Source organism: Pimephales promelas, chromosome 19, assembly GCF_988280905.1.
Source record: "Pimephales promelas chromosome 19, fPimPro1.hap1.1, whole genome shotgun sequence".
Taxonomy (NCBI): domain Eukaryota; kingdom Metazoa; phylum Chordata; class Actinopteri; order Cypriniformes; family Leuciscidae; genus Pimephales; species Pimephales promelas.
The window spans coordinates 7,512,010-7,524,162 of NC_142787.1; the positions used below are offsets into that span (position 1 = coordinate 7,512,010).

The 12,153-nt window shown below is 39.0% G+C and overlaps 1 protein-coding gene across 1 annotated transcript in view; it reads right to left on the reverse strand.

Moving 5' to 3' along the window:
• Positions 1-1,604: 1,604 nt before the first annotated feature.
• The window catches only part of kif4 (kinesin family member 4), a 148,334-nt gene continuing 137,785 nt past the window's right edge, over positions 1,605-12,153 (reverse strand). Inside the window, exon 31 of the mRNA XM_039650266.2 lies at positions 1,605-2,071. Within this exon, the coding sequence (XP_039506200.1) occupies positions 1,874-2,071 (198 nt within the window). The 3' untranslated portion in view covers positions 1,605-1,873. The remainder of the gene's footprint in view (positions 2,072-12,153) is intronic.

Below are 12,153 nucleotides of genomic sequence, written 5' to 3' on the forward strand. Positions count from 1 at the left end.
CAAATATGAGAGTACGGATTAGGAACTCGTGGGTACGGTTTATTAATCCGTGGGCACGAATTGTTAAACCGAGGGAACAATTTAAGAATCCGTGAGTACAGTTTATAAACTGAGGGGACGGATTGCAAAACCGTCGCCTCGGATTGTTGTTTTTTTTCCCCCACAGGTGACTTCCCGGGCTCTGTACTTCCCGGGCTCCGTAGAATGGCCTTATCGGGCTCCATAGTTGCAACTCTTGCGTCATCAAAACGGGGTGTTCAACGCAGCACCGTTTCTGTATAAAAAACGTTGTGCAACGTTTTGTCCGGGCTGAACGCAGCCCAGATGTACAAATGAAATGTACGAGAGTCTGGTTGAACCAGGCTAACATATATTAGCAATCGTAATTCTATTTAAAACATATTAATGTAGGCTACATGTATAATTATAATGTCATTATAACATATAGAGGTTTACATACACTATAAATGCATTTGAAAATGATTAATTTTCTGCTTAATAAAACTGTTCCGTGCATAGCCTAGATCTACGCGCCCCCTGAACCCCCATAACAAAGATGGCCTACCTGAGCATTGTTTCTGACCATGTCCATCCCTTTATGGCCACCATGTACCCATCCCTGATGGCTACTTACAGCAGGATAATGCACCACGTCACAAAGCTCAAATCATTACAAATTGGTTTCTTGAACATGACAATGAGTTCACCGTACTAAAATGGTGGAATGGGAGCTTCGTGCCCTGGATGTGCATCCCACAAATCTCCATCAATTGCAATATGCTATCCTATCAATACGGGCCAACATTTCTAAAGAATGCTTTCAGCGCCTTGTTGAATCAATGTCATGCAGAATTAAGGCAGTTGTGAAGACGAAAGGGGATCAAACATAGTATTAGTATGGTGTTCCTAATAATCCTTTAGGTGAACGTATTTGTTTATTGTACTATTTATGCATTACTGAGTTAATCTTGCATGCAGTGTCCCAAATTATATGGAAACAACATATGAAACCATTTCACTGCTGCGTTTTGAAGATGTCACATTAAACCTATATTTGAAATTTATTTCATTATATGAAACCATTTTACTGCTGCTTCGGTTGAACTGAAGGCACTATATGATCGTGCCAAAACTTCATATCAGAAGTAACAAATTACAAAGCTAGATGGGAGGCACTAAAAACTTTTGTTCATTTATCAACTGAAAACATCACTGACTGAAAGATCAATTCTTGGGATTTAAGAATGATATTGATTCTTCAAAATGAGAATTGATTAAAATTGAGAAATCGATACTTTCACCCAGTAAACTCTGCCAACTGATCAAACTTCAAATTTGAGCAGTGGTCTCTAACTGTGATCCCAACACATGTCTGTAGATATGGCTCAAGTCCCTTCTTCAAAGTGAGTCTATATTCATTTCACACAAACAGAAAAAGTCTGCAGCACTTGGCTAAATATGCACCCGTCACCAACAATGTAATATAGTAACCATGCATAACATTACAGCATTCTAAATCAGCCTTTTCCCATGCAGAATTTAAAAATGAATTGTGTATTTAGATATTTTAACAGCAATATGTTAAGAAATGAATGCCACAAAAATTAAAATTAAGTCATTAGACTTTTAATAGAAATAAAATCTACAACCATGACTTTCAAATGTCATACAGGCAAATTGATTAAAAGTCTATAAAATTACTCATGACGTGTGCAGATCATATTGTTAGTGCATTAACCATTCATTTAAATGAATTACCATTAATGATAAACTACCAATTTAACAAACAAATGCATACATTTAAACCACATAAAAAAGACAAAGACGACAAGATAATTAGCAGGCGCAACGATTACATTCTACTATTGTACTACTAATGTTCTTCACGGATTGGTGTGCAGCCAGAGAAGAAGCTGTTTTTGAAGTTATTTAGGCCTCTCTTGTTCCTCCGGAGGAAGCTGGAAGTGTTGTGCATCGCTTCAGAGTCATCGCTGTCACTCTCGTTGTCAGCAGCGACTGGCTTTTTTTCAAGCTTCAGATCAGCAGGCAGGCAGCCCATGTCACCAATCTCCTGTTTATGATACAGCAAACGTGTGTTCAATCAAGAGTGACTTTAAAGGAATACCCTACAGTCATAGTTTACTCCTAATTACCAAGACATAATTATTCATGAGATTCTTAAAGCAGTATGCTGTTATTTTCAGGGTCAATGACAAATAAAAAGAGCCAAGATAAAGAAACAAATCATTAAACTTTAAATTTGATGATTCAATGTTGTGTTGTGTAACCAAGTGTGCCACACAAGTCCTGAAAGTGAAGCCGCCGCATTTCACTCGCCCCCTGGTGGCAGACTGTGTACGTCATAAACCCTGCCCACTCCATGCAGTTCAGTGATGCACTACAAAAAGGGCCATGCCAAATGGGCCATGCCAACACTTATACATGTACACAGTCAAAATAACAGATTATTATATTCACTCCGGCGGCAGTGGCTCAGTGGTTCATCTGGGTTGTCTACAAACCGAAAGGTTGGTGGTTCAATCCTCGGTTCCACCTGACCAAGTTGAGGTGTCCATGAGCAAGACACCTAACCCCAGCTGCTCCAGACGAGCTGGCTGGTGCCTTGCATGGCTGACACCGCCGTTGGTGTATAAATGAGTGTATAAATGGGTGAATGTGAGGGAAATGTAAAGCGCTTTGGTGGCCATTAGGTCTATGAAAGCGCTATATAAATGCAGTCCATTTACCATTTACTCCTTCTGGAACTGCACACGCAAAGAAATTCTGGTCAGAATTTATATTTAAACACGAAGTGATTCTAGACTTTAAATCCCAGTCAGTATTTCTGTTAGATCAGAGGTCTCAAACTCACAGCGATGATATTTTGTGGCCCCCTACTTGATATTAAAGTTTAATGTTAGTGCGGCCTGTCGTTGCGTTTGGCGCGTTGTTTTAATTATTATTTTTATCCCTTACGGGCTACCATATATAGTCTCGTGACAGCTTACGGTGGGTTTGTTGTCAATAGTTGTCATAGACAACCACGAAGTACAAATATACTGCGCCTGGAAAAAATGAGCGCGTCGCTTCAATTATGAGCGCGCTGGGCGCTTGATGCGCGCCTACATTTGAAACGTACTTGAGCGTGCAAAATATGTGAGCGCGATATGTGAACAGGCCCAAGGCGAGCTACCACCACCGAATCAGTTGGATACCCCTGCTCTAAAACAATGTGAGAATAATCATTTTGAGCTTGTAATACGTGTTGTGTATGAACGCGTTCAATGAACGATAGTTCATGAACTCGTTCATATTTTGGGCGAACGTGAACTGAACGTAGCCTGTATTACTGCCTGATGAACGTTACAGTGAACTCGTTCATTCTAGTGTCTGTGAACCGAGGAGCGAGGAGGCGTCGTAAGATCATTTAAAATGGTTTTATGAGGTCGGTGAGGATGGGAAAATCTTACATGTCTGTGCAATTGTTATCTGTGGTTGTATATGGGCTGTGGCAATAATAATAGCCTAATAATAAAAAGAAGCTCACAGCAACATATGGAAAAAAAGAACTATGAACTAGTTCATTTTTGAAATATGAACTGAACTAGTTCATTTTAAAATTCGTGAACTGAACTTTGAATTAGTTCATGTAATGAACTTGGTCCAACAGGTTGATGAGGTTTGCTTTGATATGTGCAAAGTCAGTAATTTGCCCGAGACACTATGTAGAAAGAATTATTTGTATTTCAAAAGCAGTAATTGTTTTTCTAAGTATAATAAAAGGAAATGTGCCTTTCAGAAGAAAAAAAAAACATTCAATAGGCTATAATAGTATTGTATAAAGAAAATAAAAAGCAAATATGACTATCATCACAAAGATGTTGTGGAAGAAAAAGACAAAGAAAGTTTGTAAAATTAACTTCAACTGTCAGAAGGACAGCTCATGAAGAACCAACCAATCATGTACAGAAAGGAATGTTCAAATTCAGAGGAACAGTTCAGAAGAAACGTTAATAATAAAGATTGAGAAGATTGGATCAGTTGTGCTCCATTTTTGGAATACTTAAATAATTTTTTTTTTTTTTAGAATACTTGATGCGGCCCGGCCTGACCCAGACTATCTCCAGTGGCCCCCAGTTAATTTGAGGTTGAGACCCCTGTGTTAGATCTTTCCCTTATTTACACTTCCAAATAAATAAAAACATGTACCTTTACCTCATCCATAAGCAAAAAAAGTAAGACTATTAAACTGGAAAGATATAACAAAAATATCTATTACACAATGGTTACATTTATTAGTAGACACATTAACGCTTGAAAAAATGACTCCCTCACTTAAGTTTCTAAGGAATCTGAGCCCATTCCACATGAGCAATGGCCTCAAGTTCAGTAATATTCTTGGATTTGCGTGCTGTAACCGCCTTCAAATCCCACCAGAGATTTTCTATGGGGTTAAAGTCATGTGATGGCCACCGTAGAATCTTCAAGGACTTTTTCTGAAACCAAGCCTTGGTGGAATTTTAGTTATGCTTGAGATCATTGTCCTGTTGGAAGGTCCAATGATGCCCAAGCTTCAGCTTCTTCACAGACGTTTTCTCCTAAGATTTCCTGATAATTTTATACAGGTTTCCAGTGCCAGAGGATGCAAAGCAGCCCCAGAGCATCACCAAGTCACCACCATGCTGAACTGTAGACACTGTTCTTTTCAGTTTCATGCTTCATTCTTCTTCATCTAGACATCCAGAGGGCCGAAAAGTTTGTTTCGTTTCACAGCTTCACAGAACATAATCCTGAAACTTGCAAAGTATGCTTAGAACTGTCTCTAGAAACATTTAGTGCCTTCACTATCTTTTTGTATCCTTTTCTGTGCTTCTGTGCAGGGGCGATGATCTCTTAAATTTTTGGATCATTCTTTTGACTTCATTCTGTATTTATGGAAAGGGCCTCCGGAGTAAAATTAGGGGAGGTTATATGTAGCTCTCATGGTCTCGGCCCCCCATCGCTATCAACTGGGTCTGACCCAACAAAAATTCAGTTTGGCGCTATTTGATAGTGCGCATTCAGTAAGCGTTCAAAAAAAGTGCTTTAGAACAGAACGCAAATGGAATGTTTAGCCAGCAAAGCTTTAAAGCACAAGCAAATAATGAACTGTGATTGTGAATCAGTGCAGTGTCCTGCGAGTGTACCTCTACCGCTGCATTAACATATGAATGCACGTCGAGTTTTACAATATTGGGACTGAGGCACCAGAACTGCAGCTGACAATGTGCGCTGTAGCACGACACTATCATATTTTAATTTCTATTCTTATTGCGCATCCACAACAATGTGGTTGAGTAAATCTACTGAAATTGCCACCATAACAGTGGAGTATCATGTGTTAGACGTAGAGCTACCACATTTTTAAATTACTTTTAGTATTATTTGAAGTTAACATAATAAAATACGTAGACCTACACCAAAAAAACTAGTTGAGGATAAATTTTTTAAAATTGGGCAATTCCAGCGTTACGTATGTGACATTTTCCTGGCACGGCTCTCTATCTGGACCAAAGACGGAGGTAAGATGATGTTATCTTCAGTGACGGAGGCCGAGAACTTTGTTGCAGCTGCCTGTTCCGTGGATCATGTGACAAAACTTGTCCGTCAATCAACTAGCCGGTGGGGTTATTAATGCTGTTTGCCGTTTTCTTGCGGTTAAATCGGTGCAAGTTGCAGGAACTATTAAAATTGTTTCCCTTTTGTATTGAAGGCGGTATTTTTTTTTCTCTCTCCTCCTCTTCTCTTGGTCACACCAGAGAGTCGGAAAGCAAACTAGTTCTTCTAACCGCCCAATAGGTCCAACAATTAGCAACTATCTGTTTGACGTTTTGGCTGAAGTCATGGATACTCCGTTGACTTGCCAAATTTACAGATGTATTGTTATTATTTTGGACAGTTTTGTTCTTCTGTTTTCAGGGTAAACTATATTATTTTACGTTCATCTCTTTTACTTTCTGGAATTAGTTGAAGGCCAGCTTTTATATGTTCAAGTGTTTGGAGAGTCTAGCCGATTTATTTATCTTTGTGTGTTTTAAAAAAAAAATTATTTACTTATTTATTTTTGTTTGTTTGTTTTTTCCCTTTCATACTATTGTATTGCATATTCTCGTGGTTGCCTCGTAGCTGGCACCTTTAAAACTATTATTATTATTTTTTATATATAATTATTTTTATTCAATGTATTTATTTATTTCTTATTTTGGTGTACTAGGGCTCTTCCCTTTTGTACTTTCATGCTATAAAAAGTTATGTTTTGGACTTCAAGTTTTTTAGGGCTTACTATTGGTTCAGCGGAATGAGATCCAGAAGGATAGAACTGGTAGCGGAAGTCGAGACTAAGTGCCCAGAAAAGTTAGTTGTTGAGGGTGGGTGGGGGGTGGTTAGTTCTGGGATGGGGGGTGTTGGGGAATTTGGTCTCCCTTTACTTTTCCCCTTTTTTTCTCTCTCTCTCTTATTTTTTTTCCTTTCATTTTCTCTCCTATGTTTGGATTCAGAATGCTTTCTACCAGTTCAGTGCTGTCCTGTTTCGTTAAGCTCTCAGCATGGTTAATACCAACATGTTAGGGGATGGGAACCTGCGCCTAGTGTCCTGGAACACTAAGGGTATGAGCAGTGCCATCAAAGCTAGTAAACTTTTAGCCCATTTACAAGATCTTAAGGCAGACATTATGTTTCTACAAGAAACTCACCTGCGAACAGTAGATATACTCCGTATCAAGAGATCATGGATGGGGCACTTGTTTCGTTCTAAATTCTCTCAGAGAGCTCGTGGGGCTGCTATCATTATTCATAAAAGAGCTATGTTTGAACACACTGAGACTATTATAGATCCAAATGGCCGTTTTGTTATGGTCTCGGGCAAGCTCCGTAACATACCAGTAATTTTAGCTTCCATATACGCCCCCAACTGGGATAATGATGAGTTTTTCGTTAAAGGTGGAATGCCTAAGATTTTTGCATTAAAATATCCCAAAATCACAAGGCCAGTGTTATATATTTAGTTAAGATGATAACTTACAATATTCCAAATGTTTCAAACAATGTTTAAATCAGGAGAAAATTGAGATTTTAACCAAGGAAACGGGGCATGTGAGCAGGGGTGAGCTGGGAGTTGCCAGTTAATCGCGTCATATCCGCGCTACCTTAGTTTCTGCTCGTACTGCGTGTAGTCCGGGACAAATGCGGAAGTTGTAGTTGTGCGTTAGCATGTATCAAGCAACAAACGCCAGCTTGTTTCGAGCATTTGTTATGGAATGGAGCACAATTATTCTTTAGCGATTGCACCTGGTTCTGTCGACAAAGACAAGTCTCATAAACGCAAACGTCAACGAACGGGTCAACCAAACGACCCAAGAAGAATTTGGGACAAGAGAAATAAAACCGGCTCAACATCGGTATGGCATTTCCTAAATGGAGAGAACTTCGTGAAAAACTCTAACTAGAAAGAGATGCCGATCTTGCACGTGTTTTACTTGACAGGTGAGTAACACCGTGTTCTGTATTCAAATTTCATGTCAGTAAACGATGCAAAACAATTAATATTATCGTTAGAATGTCTTATTGTCTATGCATATGATGTGAAAAATCGTAAGGTCATATTCAACGCGAATACTTCTCGGAATGTGAACTGTTGGCTGTATCTTAGAAAACGACGTTCATCTGAAAAGTGTTTCAACCGTCCCGGCTCTCCCCTAACATCTGTGATAATAACTAATTTACTTTTAAACCTTACTTTTCTTGCGGTTATTTCAGTTTAATGGAAAACAAACATGTCATTAAACGCAACAGTTATAGAAATCGAACTTTACCTCATCCATGACAACTAATTTTCGATTCCCATCTGACTGATTTATCCACGGTGGAGTTGAAAACAACAGTTCCCATCATTCCGCGTTCCTCCACGGCGTCATCAAGCAAAGCCTTTGTTGTTGTTTTGAATGTAGCGCCCTCTAACAGCATAAAATCTTAGGTATTGTAGCTTTAAGTTTTTTTCAAGCTTACCCAAGGTAGATGAACATCATATAATTATTGGAGGGGATTTTAACTTGGTTCAAGATGTATCCAGGACTTCAAGATGTGGAGAGGTCTGCCTCACAACTAGGACTCTCGGATCCTTGGAGATTTAAAAACCCTCAAGGCAAGGCCTATTAATTCTTTTCTCATGTTCATCATACATTTTCTAGAATTGTTTTCTTTTTGGTAGACAATAAATTGTTACACTCTATTACATCATGCACTTATCACACATTAGTGGTCTCTGATCATGCCCCAGTATCTATTGACATAACTTTGCCATCTAACAGACCATCCTGGAGATTCAACTCTATCAGACTATCAGATTCAAAGATTTCCTTTCCTCGCAGATAAACTTTTACTTCGAACTCAATCAGACTCCAGACATTAGCAGTCACACTTTGTGGGAGGCTTTCAAAGCATTCATTCGTGGCCAGGTAATTTCATATTCCTCACAGATGGAAAAAACGATAAAACTAGCTACAATAGCCGACGAACTGTCTAAGTTAGATGTCTCTTATGCCTCTTCCCCTTCACCTGCCCTCTATGCTAAAAGAGTTCAAAGCACTCTATGCACAAACCCTGCTGACGTGTGTCCGAAAGAATCTCAGTCATCGTCTTTACTTCCGGAAGCGCGTTCTGCAGGCCAAGTGTATAGCGGCAAAACTTTAATAAAATCGATCACCCTATTTCTCGCTTCAGCGTGGGACACGACAGGGATGCCCCCTTTCACCCTTGATTTTTAATCTAGCCATAGAAGCTTTAGCAATCTGGCTCCGCAGCCACAATGATTTTGAGGGAATTTCTCGCCAGGGTTTAGTTCATAAGCTCTCTCTTTATGCTGATGACTTTTTATTGTATGTCTCAAACCCTGCTGCCTCTCTTCCCCCAGTTTTAGATATCCTAGACACATTTAGTCAATTATCTTGCTACAAGATAAATTTGCAAAAAATGTAAGTTTTTTTTGTTAACTCCGAAGCTAAAAAACTTCCGCTATCACTCATACTAGGGGTGTGCGATATGACGATTTTTAATCGTGGACGATTAAAATGTCTCCACGATCTGCTTTTGAAGAAATATCGTAGTATCGTGTTACAGTGCATTCTATCAGTTCAGTTCTGGCGCCTCAGTCTCTAAACTGTACAACGCGACGTAGCCTACACATGATCACACGTTAATCAATAGGTACGGGACACTGCAATTCACAAAAGTTCATTATTTGCATAAGCCTTGCCGGTTAAACATTTAATTCACGCGCTGATGCGCTGTTCTAACGTGCGCTTTCCTGACCGCATAACCTCCGACGCTCACAGGCACTAGAAGCCTGTCAAACAGCGCCTGAATACTGGACTAAGTTATCTCTCGAGTCTTATTATGCTAATACTGTTAAATACACACAATGTTTACATAAACAGGCTATGTCTAAAGTGAAAGCAAACATTTGAGAGAATATCTGGTGTAATATGCGTCTATATTAAACGCGTCGCGTGCTGGTCTAAAAGCCACAGGAATAAATAGTACTGCTGCTTGTCCTTAAAGGGATAGTTCACAAAAAAAAAAAAAAAAATCCGTCATTATTTACTTACTCTAATGTTGTTCCAAACCTGTATTAATTTCTTTCTTGTGCTGAACACAAAAGACTTTTTTTTTTTAATGTGGGTAACCAAACAGTTGCTGGTCCCCATTAACTTCCAGGAGAGAACCTATAAAAAAAACTATAAGGGGACCAGCAACTGTTCGGTTAGGCTACCCACATTATTCAAAATAACTTTTATTTTCAACAGAAGAAAGAAACTTATTCGGGTATAAAACATCTTGAGAGAGTAAATTAAGACAATTTTCATTTTTGAGGGAACTATCCCTTTAGTGTTAAAACAAAAAAAACAAAAACAAAAAAAAAAAAACATAAGGAGAAAATCACTCACTGACTGAGAACTTTAATATAGCTTTAATAAGAATCAATTTATTCAGTGAAGTTTATGTAGTGTTTTAATTTCATATTTGTTCATTTAATTACTTCAATGCTACTGCTAAATACATCCACTGCATCTGAAAAAATAAAGCACTATTTATTTAATATGAATATTAATTTGTGTAATGTTTATCTTGTCTTATTTTTTTAATAACAAAGAAAATAATGACAAAGATTTTATCTTTGCCACTGGCCTAAATGTATGCCTTTCTTTTTTCTTTTGTTACCTAATGGCTCTTTCAGACTGCACGATTTTCAAAGTAGTCAGGTCGCTGCTCTTTTCACACTGCATGACTATCTTGGCCAGCATTCAGTCGCTGCTGTGTTCACACTGGACGATGGATCGGCGACAGAAGGTTTCACACTGCATGACTTTAGAAAAATCGCCGACAGACTCTGTCTAGCACGCTGCACGCAAACTACATTTCACAACAAACACGCGTGAGATATGAAAAGGAAACAACGCGCGACACCACACGTGCAAGACCGGAGTTCTCACGTGAGACTTTTTTTTTTCGACCCGGTTGTGGTACAGCTGGTGAAACAGACACGAGTGCTCCTGCCAAATTTCTACTAATTTTTCTTCCATTTATTGTGTCCAAATAGACCGAGAAGAAGCTTTTTTTGTTGAAACAATGCCATATCATGTTGATATGTGATCTATAAATCCTCCCCGAACTCCCTGCTGCTCTGTATCTTGCTCTCTCACTGGCTGCCGGTGATCGCCGATGTAGTTTTCAGTCAAAACACTTTTCACACAGCAGGATTTTGAATCGCCGACAGGTCCAGATATTTAGCATGCCAAATATCTCACGGGCGTCGGCGACTCGTCTGTGATTCTCTCAGTTCGCGTCTTTGTTCATTCACACTGCGTGATTGTCACTCGCGTGAACGAGCGCCGATTTGCCTGTGATTTCGGGCATTTGTCGGCGATTTCTCAAAACCTGTCGGCGAGCCAAAATCGTGGCTAAAATCATGCAGTCTGAACTCGGCATAAGGCTTTGTTTTTAACATAGGGACATTAGTTTGGCTGTAATGAACAGCCACTTGCAAAATATTAAAACCAACTTGAAAAAGAATCGTGATAAAAAAATCGTGATCGTGATTTTCCTAAAAAAATCGTGATATTATATTTTTTCCATATCGCCCACCCCTAACTCATACCCTTCAAGATTGCGCCTGACGGTTTCAAATACTTAGGGGTCTTCTTTACAAATACATATAATAATCTATTTGCAAAAAATTTTCAACCACTTGTGGACAAGTCTAAATTAGATATGTCCAGGTGGGCCTCACTCCCTTTATCCCTGGTAGGTCGCATTAACTTGGTCAAAATGGTTATTCTACCCAAATTTATGTACCTCTTTCAACACGTTCCAAATTGTATTAGTAAATCTTTCTTTACTGGCTTTGACAGTCTTTTGCGTTCATTTCTATGGGGGAATAAACCCGCTCGCTTTAAGAAATCAATTCTGCAAATTCCGAAAGCTAAAGGAGGCCTTGCACTTCCCAACTTTCAGCAGTATTACTGGGCTTGCAACATCAACAAGTTTCATTTTTGGAACAAAGATATCTACTCTGACAGTCCTCCCTGGGTACATTTGGAAACATCAATGAAAATCTCTCTCTATTCGGTTGTCTGGTCTCAGCTTCCCTTAGTTGTAAACAGAGTTTCAGATAATCCAGTAGTCACTAGCTCCCTTAAAATTTGGGTCCAATTTAGGAAACATTACGGTTTACATTAGAGGCTCCACTTATATGCCCATCTTCAATAATTATTTTTTCCCCCATCTAGTTCAGACCCTGCATTTCGCCTCTGGTCATCTAATGGCCTTCTCAAGATTGATTACCTCTATGAGGAGGGTGTATTTGTTTCTTTTTCCTCTTTATCTAAAAAGTATAACCTACCCAGTCATCACCTATTTCGGTTCTTTCAAATCAGACACTTCATACAGAAGCAGTTCCCCTACTTTCCCACACGCCCCCCTGAAACAAAAAAGTATCACTTTCTTGCTTTAAATGCCAACCACAGGCATTTAATCTCAGCCATTTATAATTTAATAAATTCTATTAATTCAGACCTTAATGACAATCTCAAAGAGACCTGGGAGCAAGACCTTGGTGTT